Consider the following 14,449-nt stretch of genomic DNA (forward strand, 5'->3'; position numbering starts at 1 on the left):
CAGAACTTGAGAAGAAGTTTGTAATTGAAAATAACACTTTTGAACTTTGACCCCTACCGGAAACCGGAAGTTGACCTTTGATCCCAGTTTTTTTCTTGTGGAAAGTCTTTTCTTTTTAATTTACGTAATATGATTAAAAGTGAGGTCACTAGCTTAAACAGTTCTTGAGTTACGGCATTTTAGGTAAAATAGGAAATGACGTCATGGCGGCCATTTTGTTTTTCCGATGAATTTGTAAATGTCACTAAATGGTAGAAGACATCTGGGGAAATCTTCTCAGTAACAATTTGATAAAATATAGCCCATCAATATTGATCTAGAAGGAGTTTTTCCCATTTGTCGGCATTTTTAAATGATCAAAGAAAATTTTCAAAATGGCGTACAGCGGAAATGGTAAACGTTTCAGAAGAACTGAAAACTCTAAATTCATCGCAGGGACGTTCTGCATCGATCTGAAGAAGAAAATTTCAAGAAAATTCAAAATTGAAAAAAAAAAAAAAAGAAAAAAAATTGTTAAATTTAGATAAGGAAATTCTCTACATATAATATAATTGCACAAACTCTCCACATTGAATGGTTTTTAAGTTACAGCAGTTTTAATGTTTTTAGTTTATGACGTCATGGCGGCCATATTGGATGTTTGACCTATTTGAAAATGTTCCTGTGACACCTTCAGACCTTCATTAAAAACATACTAACAAAACCATCAACCTTTCTTTCACTCTTCTAAAGATAGAGACTCCACAAAATACGGACGAATAAAAGAAGAATAAGAAGAAAAAGAAACTTAACGAAAACAATAGGTATTTTCATCTTGTACATGTACCTATCCCGTTACATGTACACAAGCATAACGAGGAAATATACATAGAACTTCCATATTGACTGAGGACATCACAGGTAACGTTTGTGTAACCATACTTGATGAAACATTCTTTGTTGTCGCTGTGATCGTAGTTGCTGGAGCGTTGTTTGTTGTCTCTGTTTTCGTAGTTGTGGGGGCTTTGTTCTTTGTTTGTTGTTGCTGTGATCGTATTTGTGGGAGCGTTGTTTGTTGTCGCTGTGTTCGTAGTTGTTGGAGCATTGTTTGTTGTCACTGTGTTCGTGGTTGTGGGAGTGTTGTTTGTTGTCGCTGTGTTCGTGGTTGTGGAAGTGTTGTTTGTTGTCAATGTGTTCATGTTTGTGGGAGCGTTGTTTGTTGTCGCTGTGTTCGTAGTGTTGTTGTTTGTTGTGGACTGTGTTCGTGGTTTGTTTGTTGTCGCTGTGATAGTTGTGGAGCGTTGTTTGTTGTCCTGTGATCGGAGCGTTGTTTGTTGTCTCTGTTTTCGTAGTTGTGAGGGCTTTGTTTGTTGTCGCTGTGATCGTAGTTGCTGGAGCGTTGTTTGTTGTCACTGTGATCGTAGTTGCCGGATTGTTGTTGGTTGTAGCTGTTTTCGTGGTTGTGGAAGCGTGGTTTTTTATCACTGTGTTCATGGTGGTGGGGTTTTGTTGCTGCTGTGTTCGTGGTTGCTGTAGCGTTGTTTGTTGTCGGTTTGTTTCTACATGTGGCACTGTTTGTTGCTGCTGTGTTCGTAGTCGCTGGAGCATTGTTTGTTGTCACTGTGGTCGTAGTCGCTGCAATGTTGTTTGTTGTCTGTGTGATCGTAGTCGCTGGAGCGTTGTTTGTTGTCGGTGTGATCGTAGTTGTTGAAGTGTTGTTTGTTGTCGGTGTATTCGTAGTCGCTGGAGCGTTGTTTGTTGTCACTGTGTTCGTGGTTGTGGGAGTGTTGTTTGTTGTCGCTGTGTTCATGTTTGTGGGAGTGTTGTTGGTTGTCACTGTGTCCGTAGTTGCCGGAGCGATGTTTGTTGTCACTGTGTTCGTGGTTGTGGGGGCTTTGTTTGTTGTCACTGTGTCCGTAGTTGCCGGAGCGTTGTTTGTTGTCGCTGTGATCGTAGTCGCTAGAGCGTTGTTTGTTGTCTCTGTGTTCGTAGTTGCCGGAGCGTTGTTTGTTGTCTCTGTTTTCGTAGTTGTGAGGGCTTTGTTTGTTGTCGCTGTGATCGTAGTTGCTGGAGCGTTGTTTGTTGTCACTGTGATCGTAGTTGCTGGAGCGTTGTTTGTTGTCTCTGTTTTCGTAGTTGTGGGGGCTTTGTTCTTTGTTTGTTGTCGCTGTGATCGTATTTGTGGGAGCGTTGTTTGTTGTCGCTGTGTTCGTAGTTGTTGGAGCATTGTTTGTTGTCGCTGTGATCGTAGTCGCTGGAGCGTTGTTTGTCTCTGTTTGTTCGCTGTAGTATGCGCTGGAGCGTTCGTTTGCGTTGTTTGTTGTCTCTGTGTTCGTGTGGAGCGTTGTTTGTTGTAGTGCCGCTGGAGCGTTGTTTGTTGTCGGTGTGTTCGTAGTTGCTGGATTGTTGTTGGTTGTAGCTGTTTTCGTGGTTGTGGAAGCGTGGTTTTTTATCACTGTGTTCATGGTGGTGGGGGCTTTGTTGCTGCTGTGTTCGTGGTTGCTGTAGCGTTGTTTGTTGTTGGTTTGTTTCTACATGTGGCAGTGTTTGTTGCTGCTGTGTTCGTAGTCGCTGGAGCGTTGTTTGTTGTCACTGTGGTCGTAGTCGCTGGAATGTTGTTTGTTGTCGGTGTGAATGTTGTTTGTTGTCGGTGTGATCGTAGTCGCTGGAGCGTTGTTTGTTGTCGGTGTGATCGTAGTTGTTGAAGTGTTGTTTGTTGTCGCTGTGTTCGTAGTTGTTGGAGCATTGTTTGTTGTCGGTGTATTCGTATTCGCTGGAGCGTTGTTTGTTGTCACTGTGTTCGTGGTTGCTGGAGCGTTGTTTGTTGTCGCTGTGTTCGTAGTTGCTGGATTGTTGTTGGTTGTAGCTGTTTTCATGGTTACCTTTGACCTCTTATTTATAATTGAGTTTAAATGCAGAATTTTAGAGTAATTTAATTGATGTTTAATGAAGTTTAAATGTTTTTAAAACTTATTTAATGATCATGACTTACCGCTGACAAAATCAAGCTAGAAAGGGAGACAACTGATACAAACAACTGAAGTAGGACCTGTGTGTTCAATCTTCCTTTCAATTATTAGCTCACCTAGCCCTAATGATGATATGAAACAAGAACATGATTGAAATTTTGAAAAAAAAATAACCCCTCCCACTCCAAATGTGATAAATGATTGAAAAAGATAATTTGATTTGTGTGGCCAAAAACCTGTTAAATCAAAAGAGCAGACCTGCTTCAGAAATCAACTGAATGCACTATGCTATAGTAAAGAACATTGGAGGTTTATGTATAATGGTGAAATTCAGTGACGACAGGTAGAAAATGTTTTTATTAAGTGAGTATACAGCTGTCATTAACACTAAAGTTAGGAAACCCCAAGTAACATGTTATCTGACTTCCTGATTCAGATCTATATCTGTCTTAAGGTCACCTGTGTATAAAGACCACCTGTTTATAAAAGCCACTTTTCTCTACTCCCTTGAATAGACAGGTTTGACTGTATATACTTCTCTGGTTTGAAATGCAGGAAAAGCTTAATACTCGTGAATGAGGTCCAGAATAAGGCCATTCATTTTAACTTAGACAAGGTTTGTTTTATTCATGGTGTGTATGTGTGATTTTACATATTATAGATTTGGGTAGGGTGTCATCGTGACTGAGCAGGGATGTCAAGGTTTAGCTTTTGTTTCTCGTAATAAAGATGTCTATGTCTTCTATATGTGTGTTGACTTGTTATATTTGTTATACAGGACTTTTTTCCTGTGTGTGTAAATACTAGCATCAATATACCGCTCTGCTAGAGATAACTTCTCGTTAGCTCAATTAGTTGAGTGTCAGACTAGTAAGCCAAGGGTTCTGGGTTTGAATCCTGGCTGAAGCATTGAAATAAATAATGACCTTTGTTACTTGGTGTATCTTCAAACTGTCCTATGTTCATGGTGTTTTTGTTAACAATTCTTGTTATTGCTTTCTTGAGAGGTCCTAGATGCATATTGGTTGTGAATTACCCATTTTTGGGACAGTAAACAGATGGAGCGGTCCTTAGACACAGTGCTATACAAAAGGTGATGGAAGATACGTAGGCATCGATGTCCTTAGTGATGCAGAAGGACGAATAAGGAAGTTGCCTAGATATCTAGTACTACAGACTGTGACAACAACAGGCAGATGAGAGAGTCGACCAGCCCCTGGTTCAGCCTGATCCACCTAGCTAGCACATCTGGAGGATAACTTGTAAAATGTAAAATCGTTTAAAGCAGAAGTGACTGTCCAGCTTAAGATTACTTCAGCATATTCAAGGTTTGAATAAAAATATTTTGAAACAACAAGTATTAAGTCAAAGGTATTGACAGAAAATTTGAAGCTGCATTATTAACAAAAAAACTTTTAAGAGTAAGTGATTTAAAGCAGTATTTCTGATGTTAAAAATACTGTTTGTCAGTATGAATACATACCAGGCATGTCACTTTTATGAAACAAAAGAGACTTACTTTTCCAGTGCCACTGGTCTTATTCATTCAATTTTTCATGCTCATCAAACACTTTGACAATGGATGATGATGAGACATTGCCTGTCCCTGCTCCAACCGTCCATTTGTCCATCATTAACTTTTATTTGCTTGAACATCTTCTACCACAGTGCTACCACATCTACAACAGTCTATTTTGTATGTTCCATATTGCATTTTGCAATATTTACTTGAAACTTTTCTTATTTCAATTCAAAACGTTGATGGTAAATAAAATTAATGAGATTAACCAATGAAAAGATTGTAAAAATTTTATTCCTCGCTTTACACCAACTCAAACAATGTTAATAATGAACTAAAGAAGATTTAAATGCATGTTGAATAAAGCCAGACATCTATCACATGCTCATTACTGACACAGGTGTCACATCATTACAGACACGGGTGTCACATCATTACAGACACAGGTGTCAGAAAATTACAGACACAGGTGTCAGATCATTACAGACACAGGTGTCACAACATTACAGACACAGGTGTCACATCATTACTGACACAGGTGTCACATCATTACAGACACAGGTGTCAGATCATTACAGACACAGGTGTCAAAACATTACAGACACAGGTGTCACATCATTACTGACACAGGTGTCACATCATTACAGACACATTACAGACAGAGGTGTCAGATCATTACTGACACATGTGTCACATCATTACAGACACAGGTGTCACATCATTACAGACACAGGTGTCACATCATTACAGACACAGGTGTCAGATCATTACAGACACAGGTGTCACAACATTACAGACACAGGTGTCAGATCATTACTGACACAGGTGTCACATCATTACTGACACAGGTGTCACATCATTACAGACACATTACAGACACAGGTGTCACATCATTACAGACATAGGTGTCAGATCATTACAGACACAGGTGTATTAAAGACACAGGTGTCAGATCATTACAGACACAGGCGTCAGATCATTACAGTCACATTACTGACACAGGTGTCAGATCATTACAGTCACATTACAGACACAGGTGTCAGATAATTACAGACACAGGTGTCAGATCATTACAGACACAGGTGTTACACCATTACAGACATGGGTGTCAGATCATTACAGACACATTACAGACACGGGTGTCAGATCATTACAGACACAGGTGTCAGATCATTACAGACACATTACAGACACAGGTGTCAGATCATTACAGACACATTACAGACACAGGTGTCAGATCATTACAGACACAGGTGTCAGATTCATGTCAGATCATTTCAGATCATTACTGACACAGGTGTCACATCATTACTGACACAGGTGTCACATCATTACAGACATAGGTGTCAGATCATTACAGACACAGGCGTCAGATCATTACAGACACATTACAGACACAGGTGTCAGATCATTACAGTCACATTACAGACACAGGTGTCAGATCATTACAGACACATTACAGACACGGGTGTTACATCATTACAGACACATTACAGACACAGGTGTCAGATCATTACAGACACAGGTGTCAGATCATTACAGACACAGGTGTCACAACATTACAGACACAGGTGTTACATCATTACAGACACAGGTGTCACATCATTACAGACACGGGTGTCACATCATTACAGACACGGGTGTCAGATCATTACAGACACAGGTGTTAGATCATTACCGACACAGGCGTCACAACATTACCGACACAGGTGTTACATCATTACAGACACAGGTGTCAGATCATTACAGACACAGGCGTCACAATATTACCGACACAGGTGTTACATCATTACAGACACGGGTGTCAGATCATTACAGACACATTACAGACACAGGTGTCAGATCATTACAGACACAGGTGTCAGATCATTACAGACACAGGTGGTAGATCATTACAGACACAGGTGTCAGATCATTACAGACACAGGCGTCACAACATTACCGACACAGGTGTCAGATCATTACAGACACAGGTGTTAGATCATTACAGACACAGGTGTCACAACATTACAGACACAGGTGTGAAATCATTACAGACACAGGTGTTACATCATAAAAGACACAGGTGTTACATCATTACCGACACAGGTGTCAGATCATTACCGACACAGGTGTCAGATCATTGCAAACAAAGGTGTCAGATCATTACAGACACAGGTGTCACATCATTACAGACAAAGGTGTCATATCATTACAGACACAGGTGTCAAAATATTACAGAAACAGGTGTTACATCATTACAGACACGGGTGTCACATCATTACAGACACGGGTGTCAGATCATTACAGACACAGGTGTCGGATCATTACAGACACAGGTGTCAGATTATTACAGACACAGATGTCGGATCATTACAGACACAGATGTCAGATCATTACAGACACAGGTGTCAGATCATTACAGACACAGGTGTCAGATCATTACAGACAAATTACAGACACAGGTGTCAGATCATTACAGACACAGGTGGTAGATCATTACAGACACAGGTGTCAGATCATTACAGACACAGGTGTACAGACACACATCATTACAGACACAGGTGTCAGATCATTACAGACACAGGTGTCACATCATTACAGACACAGGTGTCAGATCATTACAGACACAGGTGTCAGAACATTACAGACACAGGTGTCAGAAAATTACACACAAAGGTGTCAGATCATTACAGACACAGGTTTCACAACATTACAGACACAGGTGTCAGATCATTACAGACACATTACAGACACAGGTGTCAGATCATTACAGACACAGGTGTCACGTTATTACAGACACGGGTGTCACATCATTACAGACACAGATGTCGGATCATTACAGACACAGATGTCAGATCATTACAGACACAGGTGTCAGATCATTACAGACACAGGTGTCACAACATTACAGACACAGGTGTCACATCATTACTGACACAGGTGTGTGATCATTTCAGTCACAGGTGTCTATTGATTACAGATACAGGTGTCAGATCATTACAGACACAGGTGTCAGATCATTACAGACACAGGTGTCAGATCATTACAGACACAGGTGTCAGATCATTACAGACACAGGTGTCAGATCATTACAGTCACATTACAGACACAGGTGTCAGATCATTACAGACACAGGTGTCAGATCATTACAGACACATTACAGACACAGGTGTCAGATCATTACAGACACAGGTGTCAGATCATTACAGACACAGGTGTCACAACATTACAGACACAGGTGTCAGATCACAGACACAGGTGATCATTCAGATCATTACAGACACAGGTGTCAGATCATTACAGACACAGGTGTCAGATCATTACAGACACAGGTGTCAGATCATTACAGACACAGGTGTCAGATCATTACAGACAAATTACAGACACAGGTGTCAGATCATTACAGACGCATTACAGACACAGGTGGTAGATCATTATAGACACAGGTGGTAGATCATTACAGACACAGGTGTCAGATCATTACAGACACAGGTGTCAGATCATTACAGACACAGGCGTCACAACATTACCGACAAAGGTGTTAGATCATTACAGACACGGGTGTCAGATCATTACAGACACAGGTGTCAGATCATTACAGACACGGGTGTCAGATCATTACAGACACAGATGTCGGATCATTACAGACACGGGTGTCACATCATTACAGACATTACAGACACAGGTGATCATTACAGACGCATTACAGACACAGGTGGTAGATCATTATAGACACAGGTGGTAGATCATTACAGACACAGGTGTCAGATCATTACAGACACAGGCGTCACAACATTACCGACACAGGTGTTACATCATTACATCATTACAGACACATTACAGACACAGGTGTCAGATCATTACAGACACATTACAGACACAGGTGGTAGATCATTACAGACACAGGTGTCAGATCATTACAGACAAATTACAGACACGAGTGTTACATCATTACAGACACGGGAGTCAGATCATTACAGACACATTACAGACACGGGTGTTACATCATTACCGACACAGGTGTCAGATCATTACAGACACAGGCGTCACAACATTACCGACACAGGTGTTACATCATTACAGACACGGGTGTCAGATCATTACAAACACATGACAGACACGGGTGTCAGATCATTACAGACACAGGTGTCGGATCATTACAGACACAGGTGTCAGATTATTACAGACACAGGTGTCGGATTATTACAGACACAGGTGTCGGATCATTACAGACACAGGTGTCAGATTATTACAGACACAGATGTCGAATCATTACAGACACAGATGTCGGGTCATTACAGACACAAATGATAGATCATTACAGACACAGGTGTTACATCATTAGAGACACATGTGTCGGATCATTAGAGACACAGGTGTTAGATCATTACAGACACAGATGTCGGATCATTACAGACACAGGTGTCACATCATTACAGACACAGGTGTTAGATCATTACAGACACCAGTATTAGATCATTACAGACACAGGCGTCACAACATTACCGACACAGGTGTTACATCATTACAGACACGGGTGTCAGATCATTACAGACACATTACAGACACGGGTGTCAGATCATTACAGACACAGGTGTCGGATCATTACAGACACAGGTGTCAGATTATTACAGACACAGATGTCGGATCATTACAGACACAGATGTCAGGTCATTACAGACACAAATGATAGATCATTACAGAAACAGGTGTTACATCATACAGACACAGATGTCAGATTATTATAGATATAGGTGTTACATCATACAGACACAGGTGTCACATCATACAGACACAGGTGTCACATCATACAGACAAATGTGTCAGATCGTTACAGACAGATGTGACAGGTGTCATATCGTTACAGACAGATGTGACAGGTGTCATATTGTTAAAGATGGTTTCAGTGATAAAAGGATATTGTCAGCTCTGTGTTGGTCTCCTTTTGTCAACATCGCCACAAATTCTGTAACATAAAACAGGATTAATATCACTGACAGACATCAAACTAAACTGGCCAACTTCATGAATTCTGTAAAACAAAACAGGATTGATATCATTGACAGGCACCAAATTATACTGAGAAGTAATGAAAAAAAATCTCAAAGGTCTGTATCTTTCTATTTCTGGGTGTCAAGCTAAAAAGATCTCTAGCAATTAAAATTTGATATAACTGTAATATATACGAATAGACGATGTGGATACAAGAGGATGTTAGAAGCTTTGAACTGCAAGATTGACATTCTTGGCTCCTATCGGCTGTCAAGCTTATCGTGTTTTGACGGAATGAAACATGTACGGTCGACTAACACTGACCTATAGTGTACCTTGTAAAAGTACAGAAAATGAACAACATCATAAGGGAGGATGTTGTTAATGTTTAAAATTGCAAAATATTGTAAACGTTACAAAAGTATACGATGTGTAAGACCAAATTATCGATAGGACAGCTGTGACAATAACATTATAATTGACATCTCTGTTATTTAACACTTGATTTAATTCAACGTTGAAGATGACGCAGAAAAAAATGTCTTTTTTATTGTACTTATTCAACTGTGTCTGTATAATCTTTACTTTTATTGTTTTTCCACTTTTGTATCTTGTTTCCCTTAGATTCTTTTGTTGTCTTACTTTAAATTTTGGTAAATTTCTTTTATCTTGTTACAAATTTTATACTGTTACTGGTTATCCTAACCTATATATAATATACATATACATATATACACAAATATTTCATAGGTAAATTTTTCGATGCTGAATGAATATCGCTTTATTATTTAAGACAAAAATGAGCGTTTTTTCATGAAAAGTATAGTATGTTTTTCTTTCCAAATGCCAGTAAACTAGTGATATTAAGTTCGATATTCAAAATGTCGGTTTTTTCTTGTTATTTCTATTATCTTTACCTTTGTAATCCAGTCGGCCATCTTTGTTAGCGTCTGCCACCTCCATCATTTGCGTCACTTCCGGTGCTGTTAAAGACACGCCCAGTCCTTCCATTGCTCTTTGAATATCGTCTTTATCTAAAAACCCGTCACCGTCCTGATCAAATACCTCAAAAGCTTCCTTCATTTCTGAAATGGCGTCGAAGTCTTTTAATCGGTCGGCAACCATCACAACAAATTCTTCAAATTCGATCGTTCCATTTCCTGAAAAAATGAGAGTATCCGTGAAGCTAATACGTGTTCCCCTAAAACATCTTTATTGAACATAAAATGTTTACCAAAGGCAATAACTCTGTAATAAAGGGGATTTGGGTCCTGAATTTGGGGTAGGCTGTACATACTGTGATGATTTTATTCAGTTAGAGTTATCTCCCTTCAACGTTTTGTATGCGTCTACTTTTGAAACATCACCACCTACCTAATTATTGTAATTAACGATGATTGACTGATGTGTAAATGAACTAGTGTTTTCTTAATATGTAATCATACCTTCATAAGTGAATAAATATATATGTCTTACATATTTTCGGTTGTAAGATATAGTTTTTGGTGCTTTATTAACCTGCAAAATAAAGGCTAAAATGAAACCAGTACTTGGGGCTGGAAGTTTTGACACACAAAAGACCATAGAATTAACGGCATGTATGTGAATACAATAAGGTAAGCATTCCCTACATGCTGCTACCAGAAGCTCCTGCATAAGGGGTTGCCTGAATGAGGCTACTCTGGTAACGGTAACAGTTACTGTACGTGTGGTTGGTGCCGGTAAGTTGACGGGTCAGGTACTCCAGAAGCTCCCGAATAAGGCTAATCGGGTAACAGTTACTGTACATGTGGTTGGTGCCGGTAAGTTGACGGGTCAGGTACTCCAGAAGCTCCTGGATAAGGGGTCGCCTGCAAAGGCTGCTCTGGTACGCCTGACTGCTGATACAAGAACTGACACCTTACTTAGTACTTGGTAATAGCAGGACACTGGCAGGCGACGTCTGAGCTGTACGGTGGTCAGCTCAGCGATTGAGGACGTGCCGGCAGGCTGTTGAGTGTTGCGGTGTGTTGTAGCCTTCTCGTGTAATCTACGTCCAGGCGACGGTGTAGGGAGGACAGGGGTACTGTCCATCCTCTTATAGTGTATATTTATATATTGTTCGTTAGTTTGTGTTATTTTGTTCAACTGTTCGGCCAGGTAGCCGAGGGATCCCGATCGCCTCTGGAGCAGGTAGCTCCGTATAAATTGAGATCCCGGCGTGCACGCACGCTACCATAAGGGTGCACGTTACAATATTATCAGTATGACCGATGTTTAGTCCACGTTAAATGAAAGCAAAGGACGAACGAAAAACGGATGGACAAAGTGTCGACTATATGCCCACCATATAACATGTAGTATTTGATACATCTTCGACTTTGAGAATTTATTTTTTTTTCAATGTCTATGACATCAACTTTATTATTATCAACTCTCCATATATCTATGAACATCTACTCATAACTTTACAGGACAGTGTCTCTTTAGTACACAATTCTTTTACTTGACAGTGCCTCATAATTTTACTGGACAACTTTCCAGATGTTTACAAAACAATGCCACATAGGTTTCTGGACAGCAGGTCATAACATTACTCACCCGCTTCGCAAAAGCGTACAGGACAGCGCCCCATATTTACTGGACAGCGCCCCATATTTACCGGACAGCGCCCCATATTTACAGGAAAGCGCCCCATATTTACAGGACAGCGCCCCATATTTACAGGACAGCGCCCCATATTTACAGGACAGCGCCCCATATTTACTGGACACTACTGGACAGCGCCCCATATTTACTGGACACTACTGGACAGCGCCCCATATTTACAGGACAGCGCCCCATATTTACCGGACAGCGCTCCATATTTACAGAACAGCGCCCCATATTTACCGGACAGCGCCCCATATTTACAGGACAGCGCCCCATATTTACCGGACAGCGCCCCATATTTACCGGACAGCGCCCCATATTTACAGGACAGCGCCCCATATTTACCGGACAGCGCCCCATATTTACCGGACAGCGTTCCATATTTACTGGACAGCGCTCCTTATTTACAGGACAGCGCCCGATATTTACAGGACAGCTCCCCATATTTACTGGACAGCGCCCCATATTTACTGGACACTACTGGACAGCGCCCCATATTTACCGGACAGCGCCCCATATTTACAGGACAGCGCCCCATATTTACCGGACAGCGCCCCATATTTACCGGACAGCGCCCCATATTTACCGGACAGCGCCCCATATTTACAGGACAGCGCCCCATATTTACCGGACAGCGCCCCATATTTACCGGACAGCGCCCCATATTTACCGGACAGCGCTCCATATTTACCGGACAGCGCCCCATATTTACTGGACAGCGCCCCATATTTACAGGACAGTTTCCCTTATATTTAACGAACAGTTTACAGATAATGTACTAAGGAAACAAACTAACACGTGGTTCAATTTCTAAGAAGATGACTCATTCCAAATACCTACGGTCAAGATCGGCACATTCCACGATTTGTCGGATTTCTTTTGAAGATGGGTTTTCACCAATCGTACCTCATGGCAAGTCCCAGTTCCTCGACCGAGATGGAACCGTTCCCGTCAATGTCAAACATGTTGAAGGCATCCTGGAGGGCTGTGGAAATAAGTTTATAAAAGTGTATGTAAATGTTTAAGTAAGATGTAATTAATACATATACTTGGTACCACCACCAAATAAGGACAAAGCCTACAAAAGAAAAAAAAAACGATGGGAAAGTAAGGAGACACCAAAACTTCAGATAAGGCAACATGACAAAATCGAAATTGATTGTAGTGAATGGAAAATAATTGACGTGATGGGTTTTACTAACCACATCACACACCTTGCAACGGGTAGTATTTGTTATATTTACAATCGATGACAACGGCATCATATAAAAGAAATAGATCTTTTAAATATACTGTGTATGACGTCCAGCTTGTGATCAATATGACGTCATTATTGTTGACATGGAAACGCCGACGGCTATCCTTCGTAACGGCTTTTCCACTTGACGTAATAAATTGTCGGTAACAAGTGTTTGTGTAAATTTACCTATATTAGAATATCTTGCTATGGCATTTATATCGACAATGAACGCCACATAAGAAAAGTTAATTGCTTAAATCAGACCAAGTGCAGAAGAGATTTCTATATTCCTATATTGTGTCCATTTTGACGTCATAGTTTCATGGAGTCAAGGTCAACGTGCCAGAATAAGGAATACATACACGAATGTTTGAGAACATCAAGTACATGGAAACTATTATTACCATAAGATTGTTTCAATAAAAGGCTAAAATGATAATCACGGATATTCGCTCGATAATTCTTTTATCAATGGAAACAAGATTTTCAAATTCTGTACCTCAGCCTCATGACTGACCTCACCCTCATCACATGTATCAGCCTCATAACTGACCTCCGCCTCATCACATGTCTCAGCCTCATGACAGACCTTAGCCTCATGACAGACCTCAGCCTCATGCCAGACCCCAGCCTCATGACAGACCTTAGCCTCAAGACAGACCTCAGTTTCATGACAGACCTGGGTCTCATTACAGTCCTTTACCATATGACAGACCTCAGCCTCATGACAGACTTCAGCCTCAAGACAGACCTCATTCTCATGACAGATCTCGGCCTCATGACAGTCCTGGGCCGCATGACAGACCTCAGCCTCATTACGGTCCTTTACTATATGACAAACCTCAGTTTCATGACAGCCCTCAGTCTCAAGACAGCCCTCAGTCTCAAGACAGACCTTAGCCTCATGACTGACCTCAGTTTCTTGACAGCCCTCAGTCTCAAGACAGACCTCAGTCTCATGACAGACCTTAGCCTCATCACATGTCTCAGCCTCATGACAGACCTCATTTTCATGACAGACCTGGGCCTCATTACAGTCCTTTACCATATGACAGACCTCAGCCTCATGACAGATTTCAGCCTCAAGACAGACCTCAGTTTCATGACAGACCTGGGCCTCATGACAGACCTCGGCCT

General features: G+C 40.9%; 1 protein-coding gene and 1 pseudogene across 1 annotated transcript; both read right to left on the bottom strand.

Annotated features, from left to right (window-relative positions):
• Positions 1 to 2,510: 2,510 nt before the first annotated feature.
• Positions 2,511 to 2,855, bottom strand: LOC132559410 (threonine-rich protein-like). Its single transcript, XM_060224022.1, has one exon. The coding sequence runs from the start codon at positions 2,853 to 2,855 to the stop codon at positions 2,511 to 2,513; it is 345 nt and encodes a 114-aa protein (XP_060080005.1).
• A 6,477-nt stretch (positions 2,856 to 9,332) lies between these two features.
• On the bottom strand, positions 9,333 to 14,018 carry LOC132559411 (calmodulin-beta-like; annotated as a pseudogene).
• Positions 14,019 to 14,449: the final 431 nt, after the last annotated feature.

This window comes from Ylistrum balloti, unplaced genomic scaffold (genome assembly GCF_031769215.1).
Source record: "Ylistrum balloti isolate Yb309-2 unplaced genomic scaffold, AGI_CSIRO_Ybal_v1 Utg370908, whole genome shotgun sequence".
Lineage (NCBI taxonomy): Eukaryota > Metazoa > Mollusca > Bivalvia > Pectinida > Pectinidae > Ylistrum > Ylistrum balloti.